At 37.7% G+C, this 17,628-nt stretch overlaps 2 protein-coding genes across 2 annotated transcripts; one reads left to right on the forward strand and one right to left on the reverse strand.

Annotated features, from left to right (window-relative positions):
- Window positions 1–5,335: 5,335 nt before the first annotated feature.
- LOC107776954 (UDP-glucuronate 4-epimerase 3) lies at window positions 5,336–8,177 on the forward strand. Its single transcript, XM_016596917.2, has one exon. The coding sequence runs from the start codon at window positions 6,635–6,637 to the stop codon at window positions 7,859–7,861; it is 1,227 nt and encodes a 408-aa protein (XP_016452403.1). The 5' UTR covers window positions 5,336–6,634; the 3' UTR covers window positions 7,862–8,177.
- A 1,470-nt stretch (window positions 8,178–9,647) lies between these two features.
- LOC107776947 (chloride conductance regulatory protein ICln) lies at window positions 9,648–14,275 on the reverse strand. The gene is made up of 7 exons (XM_075255246.1): window positions 13,990–14,275; window positions 13,760–13,883; window positions 11,034–11,148; window positions 10,857–10,916; window positions 10,690–10,749; window positions 10,509–10,600; window positions 9,648–9,990 (listed from the first exon to the last, which is right to left on the reverse strand). The coding sequence occupies exons 1-7, from the start codon at window positions 14,151–14,153 to the stop codon at window positions 9,919–9,921; spliced, it is 687 nt and encodes a 228-aa protein (XP_075111347.1). The 5' UTR covers window positions 14,154–14,275; the 3' UTR covers window positions 9,648–9,918.
- Window positions 14,276–17,628: the final 3,353 nt, after the last annotated feature.

Raw genomic sequence — 17,628 nt, forward strand, 5'->3', positions numbered from 1 at the left:
AATATCGGGGTCGGATTCTGATTTCGGAAATTGGAGTAGGTACGTAATATCGAATGTGACTTGTGTGCAAAATTTGAGGTCAATCGGACGTGATTTGATAGGTTTCGGCATCGAATGTAGAAGTTTGAATTTGTAAAGTTCATTAAGCTTGAATTGGGATGCGATTCATGATTTCGATGTTATTTGATGTGATTTGAGGCCTCGAGCAAGTTCGTGTCATATTTTGGGACACGATGGTGTGATTAGACGGGGTCCTGGGGGCCTCGGGTGTGTTTAGAATCATGTTAGGCTACTTTGGATGTTGATTTACTGATATCTGGTGTTATTCTTCACGTTCGCGAGGATCCTCTCGCGTTCGCAGAGAAGGATTTGGCTTCTGGGTTCTGTTCTTCGGGTTCGCGAAGAAGGAAATTTCTGTTGCACATGTCTGATTTCGGATGCTCATATCTCGCAATCTATAATGAATTTGAAGATAATCTAAAAATGAAAGTTGTAGCCTTTTGTGTCTAGTTTTCAGAAAAATAAACCATTTAGAATTTGGAATTGTGTAAAAAAAGTTATGGCTGGTATACTACAGGCTATCCGGGAAAATGAAGAAGAAATATTTGTTGCACAGGACTGACTTTGCCAGCTTATATCTCAAAATCTATAAGGAATTGGGAGATGAACAAAACATGAATATTGTAGATCTTGGTGTCTAATTTTCATAAAGTTAAACCATTTATCATTTGGAATTTTATACAAAAAGTTATAACCATTATACTAGAAGCTGTCTGAGAAGAGTTTGGAAATGGCTTTTGAGAATTTTATTCATCACGAACGCGATGGGAGGCCCGTGAATGCGAAGAAGGGTTGCCTGGCAGTGTATAAGTTTGCAAAAATAGGTTTGGCTCATTTCATCTCATTTCCTCCATGGGAGACAACCTATGAGCGATTTTGGAGCTCCATCTTTATCATCCATGTCAAGGTAAGTGATTCCACCTATTGCAAGTTAAATACTTGGATTATATATAGATTTTAATATGGAAATTCATGAAATGTTAGTGAAAATTTGGGATTTTGGTAGAAAACCTAAAAAAAATAGTATTTTTAGATTTTGATCACGAATTTGGGCATGGAATTGAGAATAAATTATATATTTGAGTTCATGATGTTATGGGTAATATTTGTCTTCGAAAATTTTTGGAATCCGGGCACGTGGGACCGAGGGTGATTTTCGACTTTTTGATTGGGATTAGAACTTGTTATAAATTAGATTATAATGAGTATTTGAGTATATATTTATGGGTTTGCACAATTATTGACTAGTCTTGGAGCATTGAGCATCGGTTTGAGTCGTCGGAAGGGCTTGGGAGCCGAATATGGAACTTCGGAGTGAGGTAAGTCTCCTTCCTAACCTTGTAAGAGGGAATTTATCCTATAGGTGAAATAATTCAATATGTGCTTCTATTTGTGAGGGTTGCGTACACACGAGGTGACGAGAGTCCGTGCGTAGCTACTATATTGCTTATGTCTGGGTAGTCTAGGACCCAAATCACGTTATATTTGTGATTCTTGCATCCTACTTGTTAAGTTAACCATTTAAAATATATTGAAACTTGATAAAGGAATTTCAAAAGGTTAAACTTCACCTACTTGGGTTTTGGATGGGTTACTTGACCGTTAAAGAGAATTGATATTTCTTTGAACATCAAACCTAAATAAATCCTTGATTTGGTTGTTTGAATGTATTTATCTTTTGTGGAACGGGCCGCACGCCTCAGCAGATTAAATAGATGCATCTATGGTTCGCGCCGTTTAACCCTTCGGCAGTGCACAGTTTAATATTATGTTGGATCGAGTCGTATGACCTCGGCATAATTTGCGCATGACTTAATTGATTGTTTTGGAATTATTGATAATTGATGTGGCTTCACTGGCCGGAGATATAAATTGTTAAAAGATGAAAATAAATTTAGAAATCTCCTATTAACAAAAGAATTATTTACCTACTTCATGTTATTGAGTTTACAGTTGCCTTATAAAATCCATAATTTATCATATTATCGGTATATTATTGTTGGCCATAGTAAGTGTCGGAGTCGACCTCTCGTCACTAGTTCTTCAAGATTAGACTGGATACTTTCTGGGTATGCGTTGTTTTCGTACTCATACTACACTTGCTGTACATTAGGCACATGTATGTCTAGTGGCCTTGAGGGCGCAGTGGCGTAGTTGATACGGGGACTTAGGGGAGTTGCATCCTATGAGACGATTCGCAACCAGCAAAGTCTCCTTCAAAGCACTTGTATTTTTCTTTTCTGTCCAAATTTATATTCCGGGCAGTTATTGTATTTTATTTTATTTTCTAGTAAATATTCATGTACTTGTGACATCGGATTCTGGGAGAATTATGGGATACTCAGTATTGAAATTGGAAAATATTATTACTATTCTGCAAAGTTTGCCTTTTTATTAGTTAAGTTGAAGGAAATTTATAATTTCAATAAAATATTAAAATGAGAATTTAATTAACTATTTAGTGTTGGCTTGTTTGACAGTGATATCCGACGCTATTACGACCTTTAACGGATTTTGGGTCAACCACTTCCTTTGCCTCTCCTCCTGGCTCCTACGACAAATTCGGCTCCATTATTATTGGGGATCTTCTTAAAAATATAACGTCCAATACAATACGTTGCACCTAATAATCATATTTTTCAGTTTATACTTGCATAACCAATATTTTCTTGCAATAATATTTATACACTGTATATATTATTTATGTACCTATATAATCAATGTATCTACCTTTTATAAATATTTATAATAGTGCATAAAATATATAAAACCTTGTACAAAAATGTATAAACGTCGCTAGCTGTACTTACGAATTTCTTATGTGATTTTCAATTACAACCTATCCAAAACCAATCCAAATCTTCACCAATTGACTTTAAATTTTGTAGACAACCTCATTAATTAGAATATTTTTAATGGGAGAAATTCAAAAATAACCAGATTTACAAGGGGTATTTGCATCTATACCCGTTTTTTGTGTCACGTTTTAACTTGTGCCCGCTTTGCAAAAACAATTGCAAGTGTACTCGTTTTTTCGCATAACTTCAGCATACAGGGCTGAAGTAGCAAAGGCAATCACGCAAAACTTCAGCATTCTAGTAGTCGGGTCTGAAGTTCAACTCTAGAGCTCAAGTTTTTGTTTTGTAACTGGTGAACTTCAGCTCTAGAGCTGAAATTTTTGTTTTTGTAACTGGCGAACTTCAGCTCTAGAGCTGGCTGAAGTTATTGAGTTCATTTGTAAATTTAGCCCTCAGAAAGTTTTTACTCACACATCATGTAGTAGAAAAACTCATCTTGTAGCCTACACTTCAAAACCTACATTAGATGTTGCTATTTGCTCAGTTAGTGGTTGCTCAAGTATCCGACATTTTCAATTTTGACAATACGTGCCAGTTATTGAAAACAAAGGAAGCAACGGAACTGGATTTGCATTCACGACTGGTATCAGGTTTTGGCTAAGAACCAAATAAAAAGAAACATGAATGCCCTAATGCCAGTTGAAGCAAGGGTAACTTGGGAAAACATATTACTAACTTACGTAATTATTTATAATTTATTTTTAAATAATCTGATAAATATATTTATGGCAATCATCCCATGAACTAATGTTCCATAGCAACACCAACAGCAGCAGAAGAAAGAAGAAGAAGAAGAAGAAGCAGAAGAAGAAGAAGGAGGAGGAGGAGGAGGAGGAGGAGAAATGAGGTTGAAGTTATTTAAAAGGTAGGTACAAGTTAAAAGTTTTTTAAAAAATAGGTATAGGTTAAATGGGGGCGACCAAATAGGACGCACCGTGCAATTTTTACGATTTACAAATGGTCAGCCACAGTTTCAAAAGTAATCGAAATTTAGCCACTTTTCATGTAAAAATAAATCTGAATGAAAATACTGTTCAAAATCCGGAAAAATACTCCAGTATATTATACTTGAGCCAGCAAAGTATACCGGTCCAGCATAATATGCTGGAAGTTCATACACAGGTGCACCGAACTCCAGTATATTATGCTGGACCGGTCTCTGTTGCAGTAAAATAGTGGCTATTTTTTATTGACTTGGTAAACGCTGGCTATTTTTAAATGATCGGTCCGAAAACTGACTAGACCCACGCTATTTTAACATTTTTAATAGGTCTAAACAACACCCACGCTAGATCTCTTACAAAAATCAGATTCAAAAGTTATATCCACTTTTTTATGTCTGTTCAACGAAGGTTAGTTACCATTCTAATCTAATTTTTACCATCCAAATCTTACAAAGTAAGTATTCCAACCACAATTTGAGCTCCAACCACAATAATATGTCAGTTTGTCAACTAACAATTAATATGAGTCATAATTTCATAGGTCCTATGATGATAAATACAGAGTGATGTGTGCTCTGTGTATATTTTTTAATTGAAAAAAAAGATGAATCTAAAAATTTCTCTTATAATATACTTTAGCCGAATACTTAGCGAGACTTTGCAGGAAAAAAATTTACTAAAACCTTGTGCATCACAAGTAATTTACTTATTTTAAAGTGTGTAAGCATTTTATTTTAAAAACTTAAATTATGAGAAAACACATTTTGTCTTCAATACACTCCTCCCTCACATGCTGATTTGATTAATTTTTATCGGCCAAGCACGTAATATTTCAGTGAATGGTTCAGTAAGGGGTTCTACAATCAAATCAAAGTAGAGACGAGTTAAAAGTTTGTGTTAATTCTAAAAGAATTTGGAATACTTGACGTTGGCGTGATACAGTAGAGTTCTGGGTCATCAACTAACTAATGATAGGCATCTTCAGTGGATATGTTGTTTGGATAAGTATTGACTCTTTTCATCCAAAAAGAAGACTTCATCAGGTGACCGTTGAAAGGAGCATACTTCCACATTAGCAACGGCCTTTGTCCTTCCTCCCCATTGGAAAATTCTTCACAACTTAACTAATGGTCTAGGAATGATATTCTCTTCAACACGCACCACTACTAACACTTAATTACACATTAAATAATTTCCAAAACGAAAAAAACACCTTATCTCCCTAGTCCAACATTGTCCATCAGCACAAATCTCCGTACACTATCTTATTCTTACCTTGTGCAAATAGATAGGTTATTTCCGATATACTTCCGACTCACACTAGCATAGTGCAACATTAAAGCAAAAAAGATATAGTAATGAAAGAGTCATGAAAATGAAGTAATAACATTGAAATAGTGACAAAATCGAAGCAGAAGCAACATCTGATAGTGATAGACATTCAAGAATAAGACAAAAATAAGAGTAATACTAAAATTACTAGTAATGACAGGAAGACAGCTCTACGACCTACTAATCTTCTACTCTAATTCTTGATCTCCACAACTTACTGTCAAAAATCATTTTCTTACATTAAATCACAAAATTGCTTTAGTTATAGCATTGCAAGATACGAATACTTAAGAAAAGAATTGGGAAAGCTTGGATAGATAAAATTAAGCATAACACAAGAAATGATTACACTCATTGATCACCTCAGTGCTTACTCCTAGCATATTGCTATCAAGTGAAAATAATCTAGCTAACTTCAACTGAACTGAAGTAATTTAATTTTAACTTTCATTTTATCCTTCACGAGGAAATACCAAGTATGTATGACTTATTTTGGCTCATAAATTTTAATTTATTTATTTATTTTTTGAATTTTGTGTCCAATCAAAATGCATTACATAAAAGCAGTATACAACATTTTTAACTTATATACACGGTCAACTTAAAATAAATTTTATACCACACAAACTTGGAAGAAACACATTTTATATCAAAGAGAAGTTGTGATGAAGCAGTTTTGGCCGTTAAGGAAAAAAAGGACTTTTGGCCGTCAAAGAACAAGCTATAAGAAAAAAGAGTGCAAGATTAATTCTTGCGGAATGTCATCCAAAAAATAAATAATAAATAAATTTAGCACTTTAGGGGAAAAAATTAAAATGTTCAGAAAGTTAGTCGGGCAAAGATCTACAAATGAAAGTTTTGGGAGAAAAATAATCCTTTTTCTTTCGTGAAACTTGTAACGATTAAAAAGTACTTGAGCAAATAGTGATGAAAGGGACAAGGGTAAACCGATTAGAGCCAATATGCTGAGAAAAGCTGTGACGATACTCTCATCTCCATCTCCCATATAATGTACGGTCTCCGACTTCCGTCCAATCTCTTCCCCTAACGGCTGTTTCTCTCTCTCTCCATCTTATTCTTTTCTTTGCCCCCACATTTACAGAAACCTTTTGCACACTCATCCCTCTATTCCTTCTTTATCCCAGATTCCTCCCCCCTTCTTTCTCTCTCTCTCTCTGTTATCCTTTTTTCATATCTCAGACCCGGTTTTCAAGAAGACGTATATATCCAATCCAACGTTATAGCTCTTTAGATAAGCAACAAACCCATTTTCTTCAAAACACCACCATTGATACTCCCACTTCAGCTCTAATTTTTCGAGTCAAGAATTTTCCCCCATGTTCAAAGAGAATGAATCTTTATTATTATCATCAACAATCATTTTCCGTTGTTGTAGATTGTAGATTTTTACTGCCAATTTAGCAATCAATCCATTAAACAATGGACAAACACCGTAGTAGATGGACTTATTCATTCACCAAGCTTATTTTCTGGACCACACTTTTTGCAGGTACCATTCTTTTCGTATGTTTCCACTCTCCTCCTTCTGATTCCCCATCTATCCACCCCAAGATGAAATGGGGCAGCCCACAATGGGAAAAACGTGTCAAATCCTCTGCCCGTTCTCGTTCCGGTCATTTTACCGTCCTTGTCACCGGTGCTGCCGGTTTCGTCGGGTCCCACGTTTCCGCCGCCCTCAAACGGCGTGGCGACGGCGTCGTCGGCCTGGACAATTTCAACAGCTATTACGATCCCTCATTGAAAAGAGCTCGTCAGAAATTGTTAGAACGTAATGGGATTTTTGTTATTGAAGGTGATATTAATGACAGGCATTTACTCGAGAAGCTTTTTGACGTTGTTGCTTTTACTCACGTAATGCACTTAGCTGCACAAGCTGGCGTTCGTTACGCTATGAAGAATCCTGGTTCTTATATCCATAGTAATATTGCAGGTCTCGTTAGCGTTTTCGAGGCCTGTAAATCAGCTAATCCACAGCCTGCAATTGTTTGGGCATCGTCCAGTTCTGTTTATGGACTTAACTCTAAAGTACCCTTTTCAGAAAAAGATCGAACGGATCAACCAGCGAGTCTTTACGCCGCGACAAAGAAAGCTGGTGAAGAGATTGCTCATACTTATAACCATATCTATGGTCTTTCAATTACAGGGTTGAGATTCTTCACTGTTTATGGACCTTGGGGTCGGCCTGATATGGCGTATTTCTTTTTCACAAAGGATATATTAAAGGGAAAGAGTATTAATGTGTTTGAAGGTTCTAATAATAAAAGTGTAGCAAGGGATTTTACTTACATTGATGATATAGTGAAAGGGTGTTTAGGGGCACTGGATACAGCTGAGAAGAGTACAGGAAGTGGTGGGAAGAAGAAGGGAAATGCGCAATTGAGAGTGTTCAATTTGGGGAATACTTCACCTGTGCCAGTTACTAAGCTGGTTAGTATATTGGAGAAGTTGCTTAAGGTAAAGGCTAAAAAGAATGTTTTGCCACTGCCAAGAAATGGGGATGTGATGTTTACTCATGCTAATATTAGCTATGCTCACAAGGAATTTGGATATAAGCCTACTACAGATTTGCAGATGGGGTTACAGAAGTTCGTTAATTGGTATCTTGATTACTATTCAGTTAGTGAGAAGAAAAAGAGTTTTTGGTGACCTTATTAATGAAGCTTTTAGCTACTGATCAAATAGAAAGTAGGAGGGGCTATGAGCTTGGCATAAGAAAATATCCAAAACTTGTATAGGTATTTTAATTTTTGGTGGACCGGAATATTTTTTTTAACCTTGAACAACTGTATTAATGACTTCCAGCTGGGGAGATTCCATTATGCTAGTCATCTCACAGTCTTAATGAACTGTGCTTCCTTCTTTCTGTCCCTCATCAAAATGTGCTCATGCCTTGTATTGCTCTTATGATGATTATGTTAATACTATTTAGGACTGCATTTGCATGCAAGTCAATCTGGAGGCACGTGTAGATTCATGATTTGTTTTGTGTAAATTATACTGCACTCTTTTCTCTGTCTTTGTGTTCTTTTTTTGGGTTTGGGGGGGGGGGGGGGGGAGGAATCAGTTCTTACTCTTAGTAACGTATAGGAGGTGATTAAATCCAATTACAATGCGACTTACCCATTATCTCATGAACTTTGAGTTGTTCCATGTTGATACATCACGTATTTCGGGCCCTTCTTTATTGGACGAAGAACGTAAGAAGTCAACCAGCAATTTAATTCTATCTTAAAACTCTGCGCAGCTAAAGGCCTAAAACCAATTTATGCCTCAATAATTCCACTGGTGCTAGTTCTCCGAAGGTGCAAAAGATCTTCGGCTTACTCTACAAAAGTGATCAAAATTCAAAAGCCCAAAGTTATCCTAAGATTATTTAACTTGCTGAACAATCTCACTTGTTCATTTTAAGGCATAGTAAGGTAGGTTGTTTGGCAACATGCACACAGACGATGCATTCACAAAAGGCATGCATCATTCACGATGTGGATCCCAAATAGTAAACATTTCTGATTCTATTTTGTTGATAGATGATAATTGCTTACTTGTGGCGAGAAAGTTTGCAGTTTTGAGTCTAAAGCTATTATCCAATTGGCTTTTGAATCTTGTGCCCATGCCCAAGAAAGATAGCTGGGTAAGGATTGGAATTCAGACTATTTCTGGAAAGTGAGTCGATCAAAACTCAGCTGATGTCTGTTGTTTAATTTTTCCAGCACATTGACCATTGACTACGGAGGATTTGCAGCAAAATTTTGTCAAAGCAACATGAAGATGGGTCATTTTGTAGGACCGTATACACAGACACCACCAGAATCCTAATTGTGCTCATGTTGTGTGACTTGTGACGGAGAAGTATTAATTCTACCAGAAAGGACATCCCCAAAAAGTAAATTGTTTTGTGATCATAATACAAAAGTGTCGAATAGCTGTACTAACTTATTATGAATCTGGCAAATATTAAAAATAGACCGGGGTCATACTGTCAAAGAGCTTATGAGTTTGCATTTATTTCATATAAAAAATAAAATAGCATTTACTCAAAAGTAATTATCTACTTGAGAATTCTCATCTTAGTAAGCTCTTCAACGCACTCGCATGTGTAAATTAGAGCAGCTACATGAGGAATGTGGTTGTCACTGATCATACTTCTTAAAGGTCCATGTATTTTATTGATGAGGAATACTTTTCAAAATGTGCAAATTTTTTGAAGCTCAAACACGAAACAACCGGAAGAAACTTGAGAGAATCTTGAGTGTAACAATGTCAGGCACTTGAAGAGGGAGAGCTAGAAGGCCAGAAAATTGTGATTTCCACTTACACTGCTTATTTAGGCGAGATACTGAGTAACTAGATTGAAGTGTACACACTATCCCTGGAAGTTTTAAGGTCATAACCATAACTCAGGTAAAAAATCGATAAGGGCACAAGACAGGGAAAAAAACCAAGAAACGCTGCCTTCAACTTAAGCTATGTGGTCTTGGCTCGCACTACTCATAGGTCACTAGTTCTGATATGCAATAACTATAATTCCTGAATATCATGTAATATCTTTGGGCAAAAGACCTAAAAATTAAAATCAACATTTCCGCAAGAACATCTGAAATGTGATAAGCAGGACCAGGTTGACACACTTTAATATACATCAAAAGTTCGTTGTGAGATATCATGATACCCAAGAAGATAATCTGATTCAGTATGGTGACGCCTTAGCGATGACCATTTTTGCTGTCGCTGTCCATTTCCTCCGCATCTTCAAACCTTTGATCATTAATTTGAAGCTGCAGTAAGAAAAGTAAATGTCTCAATTTTCCAGCAACAAATAGCCAACATATGCACTAGAAGTTCATGTGAAATAACTAAAGCAGAAAGCATGAAGATGCTCTATTTTCATATCTCAACCTACTCTTATAGACCTGAAACCACTCCCCGCCCCAAAAAATAACAATAATAATAAACAAACTTAGACGACGAGGTGTATTATAGAAGGGCACAGCATATGCCAGAGCTATAGTGAAATTGCACATGCAATTATTGATAATAGTTTAGCTAGCATCCATCTAAAAACATGAGTTACTTGAGACAATCAGCCAAGAGGAGCTCTAAAATTCTTGACAGTGATTGCCAAATATATAGTGAGACCCTCTGCCTGTTACTCTAGAAACTAAGTATTTAATTTGTTCATCTCCCATGCCACCCAAACCCAACACCTACCAACAAGCCAAACAAAAGGCAAATGACAATAGAATAATCACAGTTCTTAAGTTCAAGTCTCAAACCAAATCTACAACAGGCATACCTGCAGCACATTATGAGCTAAGTCGTGATCTCCATTTGAATGACCAATAGAATGTGTCAGATTCTGAGAAAACGTCCATTCAGATTCTTCCTCTTCAAAAGTAAGACCAATAACAGTAAAAGTTAGTTGGCAAAACAAAAATTGTTTTCTTAAAACAAACCAGCGCCTATCAATTCCATACCAGCTTCCTGATTTTCCAGCTGATCTGCACTGAATATCCAATTATGCTCTTCTTCCTCCCCTAGGAAAAGCGATACCAGGGTTTAGTCAAGTAGAAACATGACTGGGCAGAAGAAAATGAGAAAAAAGACGTTTGTTTGGAGTATGTCCAAAGAAATAAATAACCACCTTCAATTGGTTCAGGATTAAGCTCAGCACATTCACAAAAGATCTGGAAGAGAGTATCCACTGCCAAAATAGAACATACAAATATATCTTTAGGAGCTGAAGTAGCAGAAGGCATTTATCCTAGATGAAAGATTTCAAGGAAAACCCAAGTAAAAAGAATGGGCAAGAATGAAGTACATTGATCAAGATCCGATGGCACAAGTCTCAACTCAGTTATCCTTGATAAATCTAATGACTCATCACCCTCATCAGTGGAGCCTTCTGATTCATCATCCTCCAATCCATTGTCAATCTTCAAGAACAAAGCAAAATATATCCATCATTTTCATAACAGAGAAAGCAATCACATTTGCAAAATGGAACAAATGTTTAACCCACACCCACACTCAGTTCCCCTTCAGAAAAGAAAATAAATCAAATGATCAAACAAAACTTTAAACGAGCCTGAAAGAAAGTAATTGTGTTACCAAAGACACACTAATAATGAAAACAAAAGACATGCCTTAACAGAATGGACACATGCATAACAATCATGGAACCGCCTCATCAAGGTAAAATATGCATAACAATCATGCATCCAATCCCAAATGATCTTCCAGCTTCACTGAACAGATAGCATATGCTAGCCTATCCTAATTTTTTTTCTGGATCCTATTTTGTCAAATAAAAGAAATTGCATTTTTACCCGAGCAGAGGATGTCCAACTATATACTCACCGTGTGAGATACTGAGATAGCTTACTGACAAATGAAAAAAGAAAAAAGAAAACAGCAGGATGATACTCCGTGCTCAAGTAAACAGGAAAACTACAGATGCATAAAATCAAACCGAGAAACTAAACTTAAATAGAATGCCAAGTTACCCTATTGAATGTAGTGGAGTTGTGTACTTTTCCACACTCCTCAATAGGACTAATGGAGAGGACAACTGAACTAATTAGTTTTAACCAACTGAACCAATTAGTTTTAACCAACTGAACCAATTAGGGGAGGAATGCTTGAAATCTAAGTATCCTATTTATTCAATTATTCTGTTAAAAAGGATGGTATGATTGCTGATTTTCACAGAGACAGGATGGCATGTGGAGCTCAGAAGAAACTTGAACGACTGGGAGGTAGATGATTATTATCTTTTACTTCAACAGCTTGACTCAGTCTCAATTAGTCATAGTAAGGTGGATGCACTGATCTGGGCAGATGGTAAGTATAAAAAGTTTCCAGTCAAAAGTTGTTACTATAATATGCAGATTAAGAAGTCAAGTCACAGGGATGACAATTGGCCTTGGAAGATGATTTGGAAGAAAAAAGATCCAGTCAAGGTGGCATGCTTTGGATGTATAGCAGCTTGCAAAACATGTTTGACACAAGATAATTTGCAAAAAAAAGGGTTTTAATCTAAGTAATAGATGCTATCTGTGTGAAGGAGATCAAGAATCAGTGAATCATATTCTTCTCCATTGTAGAATTGCTAAACAATGCTGGGACTTGTTCTTAAACATTTTTGGTATCTCTTGGGTAATGCCACAGACCGTTAGGAGTTTGTTGGAAGAGTGGCAAAATCAAAGAGTACCTAGAAGACTGAAGCAAATATGGAGAACCAAACCATTGTGCAATGTGCATATTCTGGACTTTATGGCTGGAAAGGAACCGGGCTTGTTTTGAAGGACACAAGGATCACATTTTCAGAATTAGAAACAAATGTATTACCTGTTTTATTGGTGTAAAAGCAGTGTACCAGTGGATCAACAGTTTATAGATTTTCTGGATTTACTAGGACTGTAGGAGATGGTTGTTTCTGGGGTGGTCTTTGTAACATTTTGTACCATCTTGCTACCTTATTAATAAAACTTTTACCTTATCCATAAAAACAAAATCAAAACCACAAAATAGTTATCTTTACAAGCTTTCCCCAAATAAAATACAAAACAAGAACCTAAAGATTTTAGTAGTTGTTACCAAGTTACCAAATACAAAAAACAGAAATTACTTTTTCCATAAATCTAAAACAATTGCGACTGCAGCTTTTCAGATACCTGGTTTCCTTTCCCAATTCAGAGAGTTCTTAGTTGTTTATTCAAATGCCAACTCAAAAAACAACAGGATGAGGGTATTCCGCCTAAATAGTAGACACGGGTAACAAATAAGGACTAGATATCCAGGACGTAATTTGTCAAATGCTAACACAAGGTACTTATTAGGTAGAATATAACTATTCAATCTGATGGAATGTTTTTTCTCTACCAATCTAAGCCATTTCATGAATAAAATGAGACCTATTAATATAGTTCCCCCCCACCCACCCACCCCAAATTCTTTTTTAATTCTCATTCTAACTTAGTAGTCAATATTGATATCATTATGCTCCCTGCATTCCCAATATCTCACGAAGTTAAACAATCCCTCTGTTATACTATGGAATATTTGTGACCAGAGAACTACGAACTTCCTCTTGTCAAGTGGTGTTAAGCGAACTTACTTAATTCTTCTAATTGTCATTTGCATTATTCTAGCTGAAAATTTTGAGCGAAGCAGCATGGGATGATACCTCTTGATGCAAGATATATCTGCCTCTGATAGCAAGGGTGAGAACCTTTTCATGTCAGATATTTAAAAGGGAAATAATCATATGGATAGACGCTTAAATTATCACTTCAGTATATTCCTAACCCTTTTTTATTACTATCAGTTCCATTTCACGACCAGCAGTTCTTAATATTACATCAGAAATTAATCCAAATATAGGCAGGTCAATTTGCTTCTACAAAATTTGGGACATTCCAATTTCACAAAGAACAGAAATTAATCTTCATTTTTTTGGCTCTCTTGCTAATATAGAGTGAAACGTAAAACCTCAACTAACAGAAATAATATACTCCGTATTTTCATTTCGAAAGGAGATTCTACCTGAGCGTATAAACAAGGATCCTGATACGCCTCGGGGTCCCTAGACACAGCATGAAGTGAAACCGACAAGAAATCAACTGCATAACCTTTTCTCCTATCTGTATCGCTTAGCCAAACCACTTGCCTGGTAAATATTTTACGAATTACAACCAAAACTCAACGACTGATTCGATTCGAAAAGGCATAAATACAGAAACAAACAAAAGATAAATCGAAGGTCGAGAAGTTACTTAGTGGTGATGTAGAGAGTGCCAGAAGACTCAGGCTGGCGGCTGCCGAGGACGATGGCGGTTCCAGGCTGCACGTGCATGAGTTCCTCGCCGTTGTCGGCGTCGAGGACCGGCTGCCCGGCGCCGTCACCGGTTCTTTCAACGAAGAACCTCAAGCCTGACATAGTTTCCGGTTAATTGATGTTTACTTAGCTCCGGCAGAAAAGGAGTTGGAGACTGGTAAAGGCTCTGCTAGACTGCTGCTCTAGGGTTTTGGTTGGGCGCCAAAATTATTTTCACAACATTTTGCACTGCTATAAGAAGGTTCTGGACTGTTCATTCCCAGTGGGTCTACGTGGCCTCTTGACTAAGGTCAAAATCAATTTTGGGAGCAGTATTTAATTTAGAGTAACACCAATATTCAGTAGGCGTTTGAACGTAACAAAAATATGAGATTTAAAAAAAAAAGTAAGTTTTGAAGTTAAATTGAAAAAATATATTTGAAAATTAACATTGTATTTGGATATTCGTTTTATTGAAAAATACTATAGTTTTATAAGAGAAAAATATTATTTACTTGAAAAAAATGTTGGGTCAACAAAAAGGGAAAGACTTTTTCGATCCACAAAAGAAATATTATTTGGAAAACAACTTGTTCTCCTTAATGTTTTAAGTTATTGCGTACGAGTAAAACCGGGGCAGAGTTTTCCCCAATTACTGGTGAGGAAACAAAAGGGAAGCATGGCTCGACACGACTACAAGCGAGGTCAAAGGACCCCTCGTATCGGAACCAAGGAGGAGTGAACGATGCATCTGGGATCGGGCACGATGACATAACGGACTTAGACCAAGTAAGGTTCCTGGACCATGAGAAATGCGGAGAACGGTTATGCATGACGAATATGGAACTGTAATATTCGCCCTCAATTGGATATTACGGCGCGAATCCCGTCCAATATCAACTGCGGATCGATATTTACCAAAAAAGGAGATTTTTACCTTATTTAGACTTGTACCAGGACTGAACTACTATATAAAGGAGAAGGTTTCTTTTATTTAAGACACGGTGACACGCAATCAAAAGAATAAAGGTTTTTTTTGTTTTCTAGCTACTGTTGAAAGTGTTCTTAATTTGATCTCTTCTCTATTTGCGATCGAACTTGTATTGAGGGTCCGATCGATAACAAATCCTACTATTCAACTTACGATCAGGCTTGTTCATCGCATTGCGATTGGTTTGATCATTTATTTTATCATTAACTTAATTACCTATTGTTCTTAACCATTCGTACTGAATTAAATCGCATATCCTTTAAATCGCATACAAATTTAATTGTTACTCATTTTTTATGCAAACAGTTTGACACTCACTGTAGGGCTAAGGATAATAGTGGTGATTTGATATGAATCTAGATAACACACCCTATTTTACGCTTGTTCTTTGAAGTTTTGACTTCAGGTTAGCCCAAGGATGTCAAATTCTCAGTCAGCTCACTTGAACGTTGATGCTGAGTCAGGCCATCATGGTGAGAATAATAACGTGATGCCTAGTAATGATGTGTTCCCTATCGATCCCAATAGTGTCCCAGCCACCGACCCGGTCGATGCTAACTCACAAACGACCATCAATATCAATCTACCAACTGATCCTGAAAACAACGTTCAAAGGGGACGCCAGCCAGCGGCTCGAGAGGCGCCCGTAAGCGAAGGTGATAAGGTAATCATGCGGTTGAATTTCGAAATGTTGCAGGCTTAGCAAGCGGCGATAGTACAGTTACAAAACCAAAGCCACGCCCCTAACTGGGTCGAGCCCGAGCAGTTACGGGAAAATAATCGGAGGGATGAACATGTTGTCCTAGAACCGAGCAAATTTAGGCTCGGGAAACCTTTCGAAGTGTTGAAGATACTCAAAAACGGGTGGACTGGCGAGAAAACGATTGAGGCCAATGACAAAAAGGTGGAAACATAAAACTCCAGGGTCGATCAGTCCCTGGAGCGCCTCCGATAGTGAAGGGATCGGACTCCAAAAAGTTTATTCAGAAGCTTTTACCTCCGAGCGCGGCACCAAAGCCGATCTTGAAGAGGTTTCGGATGCCCGACATCCCCAAGTATAATGGGACCACGGATCCAAATGAGCTTGTAACCTCCTATACATACGCAATCAAAGGGAATGTTTTGGAAGACGACGAAATTAGGTCGGTATTGCTGAAATAATTTGGGGAAACCCTGTCCAAGGGAGCAATGATATGGTATCACAACTTGCCTCCAGATTCTATCGACTCGTTTGCTATGCTTGCAGATGCTTTCATAAAGGTTCATGATGGTTCCATCAAGATCGAGACCAGGAAGTCAGACCTTTTCAGGTCAAGCAGAGGAATAACGAGATGCTTAAGGAGTTCGTGTCGAGGTTCCAGATGGAATGGATGGATCTGCCACCGGTTGCAGATGATTGGGCCGTTCAGGCATTTACTCAAGGGCTCAACCCCCGAAGTTCCACGACCTCTCAACAGCTAAAGCAAAACTTGGTAGAGTACCAGCGGTCACCTGGGCCGATGTCCACAATATATATTAATCTAAGATCAGGGTCGAAGACGACCAACTCGGAGCCCCTTCTGGATATATTTACCCTATTAGAACTGATGACAAGTCTAAGAGAAACATTAATCAAGAGTCGAGGTCGGCTCGAGATCGAGATCGATATCAGCCATACAACAGGGATCGAAGGGGAAACAGATCAGGGCACCATCCGACAAGGAATGAGAAGAAAAATGATCGAGGACCGTGTGATCGGGTCCTGATAAGCAAGAGCGGGTATGACAGGTCGTTCGGGAGCAGGGAGGCTCCAAGACTATCGAAATATAATTTCAACATGGACGCTGCAAGCATAGTGTCAGTCATAAGGGGCATCAAAGAGACTAAGTAGCCCCGACCATTGCAGTCTGATCCTTCCTAGAGAGATCCTAATTTGATGTGTAAGTAGCAGGGTACTCACGATCATAAGACTGAAGATTGTCGACAGTTAAGAGAAGAAGTTGCTCGACTGTTCACCAATGGGCACCTTCGAGAATTCCTAAGCAAGCGAGCCAAAAACCACTTCAGAAACACGGACGCCAACAAATAGGTCGAATAAGAGGAGCCTCAACACGTAATTAGCATGATCATTGTGGTAGTTGATGTCTCTCAAGGGCCGATGATCAAACATACCAAAGTTTCTATTACAAGAGAGAAACGCACCCGAGATTACATCTCGGAAGGAGCTATCTCGTTCAGCAACGAACACACCGAGGGCATCGTACAACCTCACAACGATGCACTGGTAATTTTGTAGTTATCAATAAATCTCGGGTTAAACATGTTTTGATTGATCCAGGTAGCTCGGCCAAAATCATCAGATCGAGAGTCGTAGAGCAACTAGGTTACAGGATCAAATCATACTGGCAGTCAAGTATTGAATGGATTCAACATGGAGTGCGAGACCACGAAAAGTGAGATAACTTCACCAGTAAACACTGCCGGGAGCACCCAAGAAACGAAGTTCTACGTGATTGAAGGGGAAATAAGGTACAACGCCTTGTTCGGAAGGGCTAAATATAGTTGTTTATAGCCATTGCGAATGGCTAAATTTGCAAACAAGGCGTCTCCCAAGGGCTCTATTTCAAA

This window comes from Nicotiana tabacum, chromosome 6, assembly GCF_000715075.1.
Source record: "Nicotiana tabacum cultivar K326 chromosome 6, ASM71507v2, whole genome shotgun sequence".
Lineage (NCBI taxonomy): Eukaryota > Viridiplantae > Streptophyta > Magnoliopsida > Solanales > Solanaceae > Nicotiana > Nicotiana tabacum.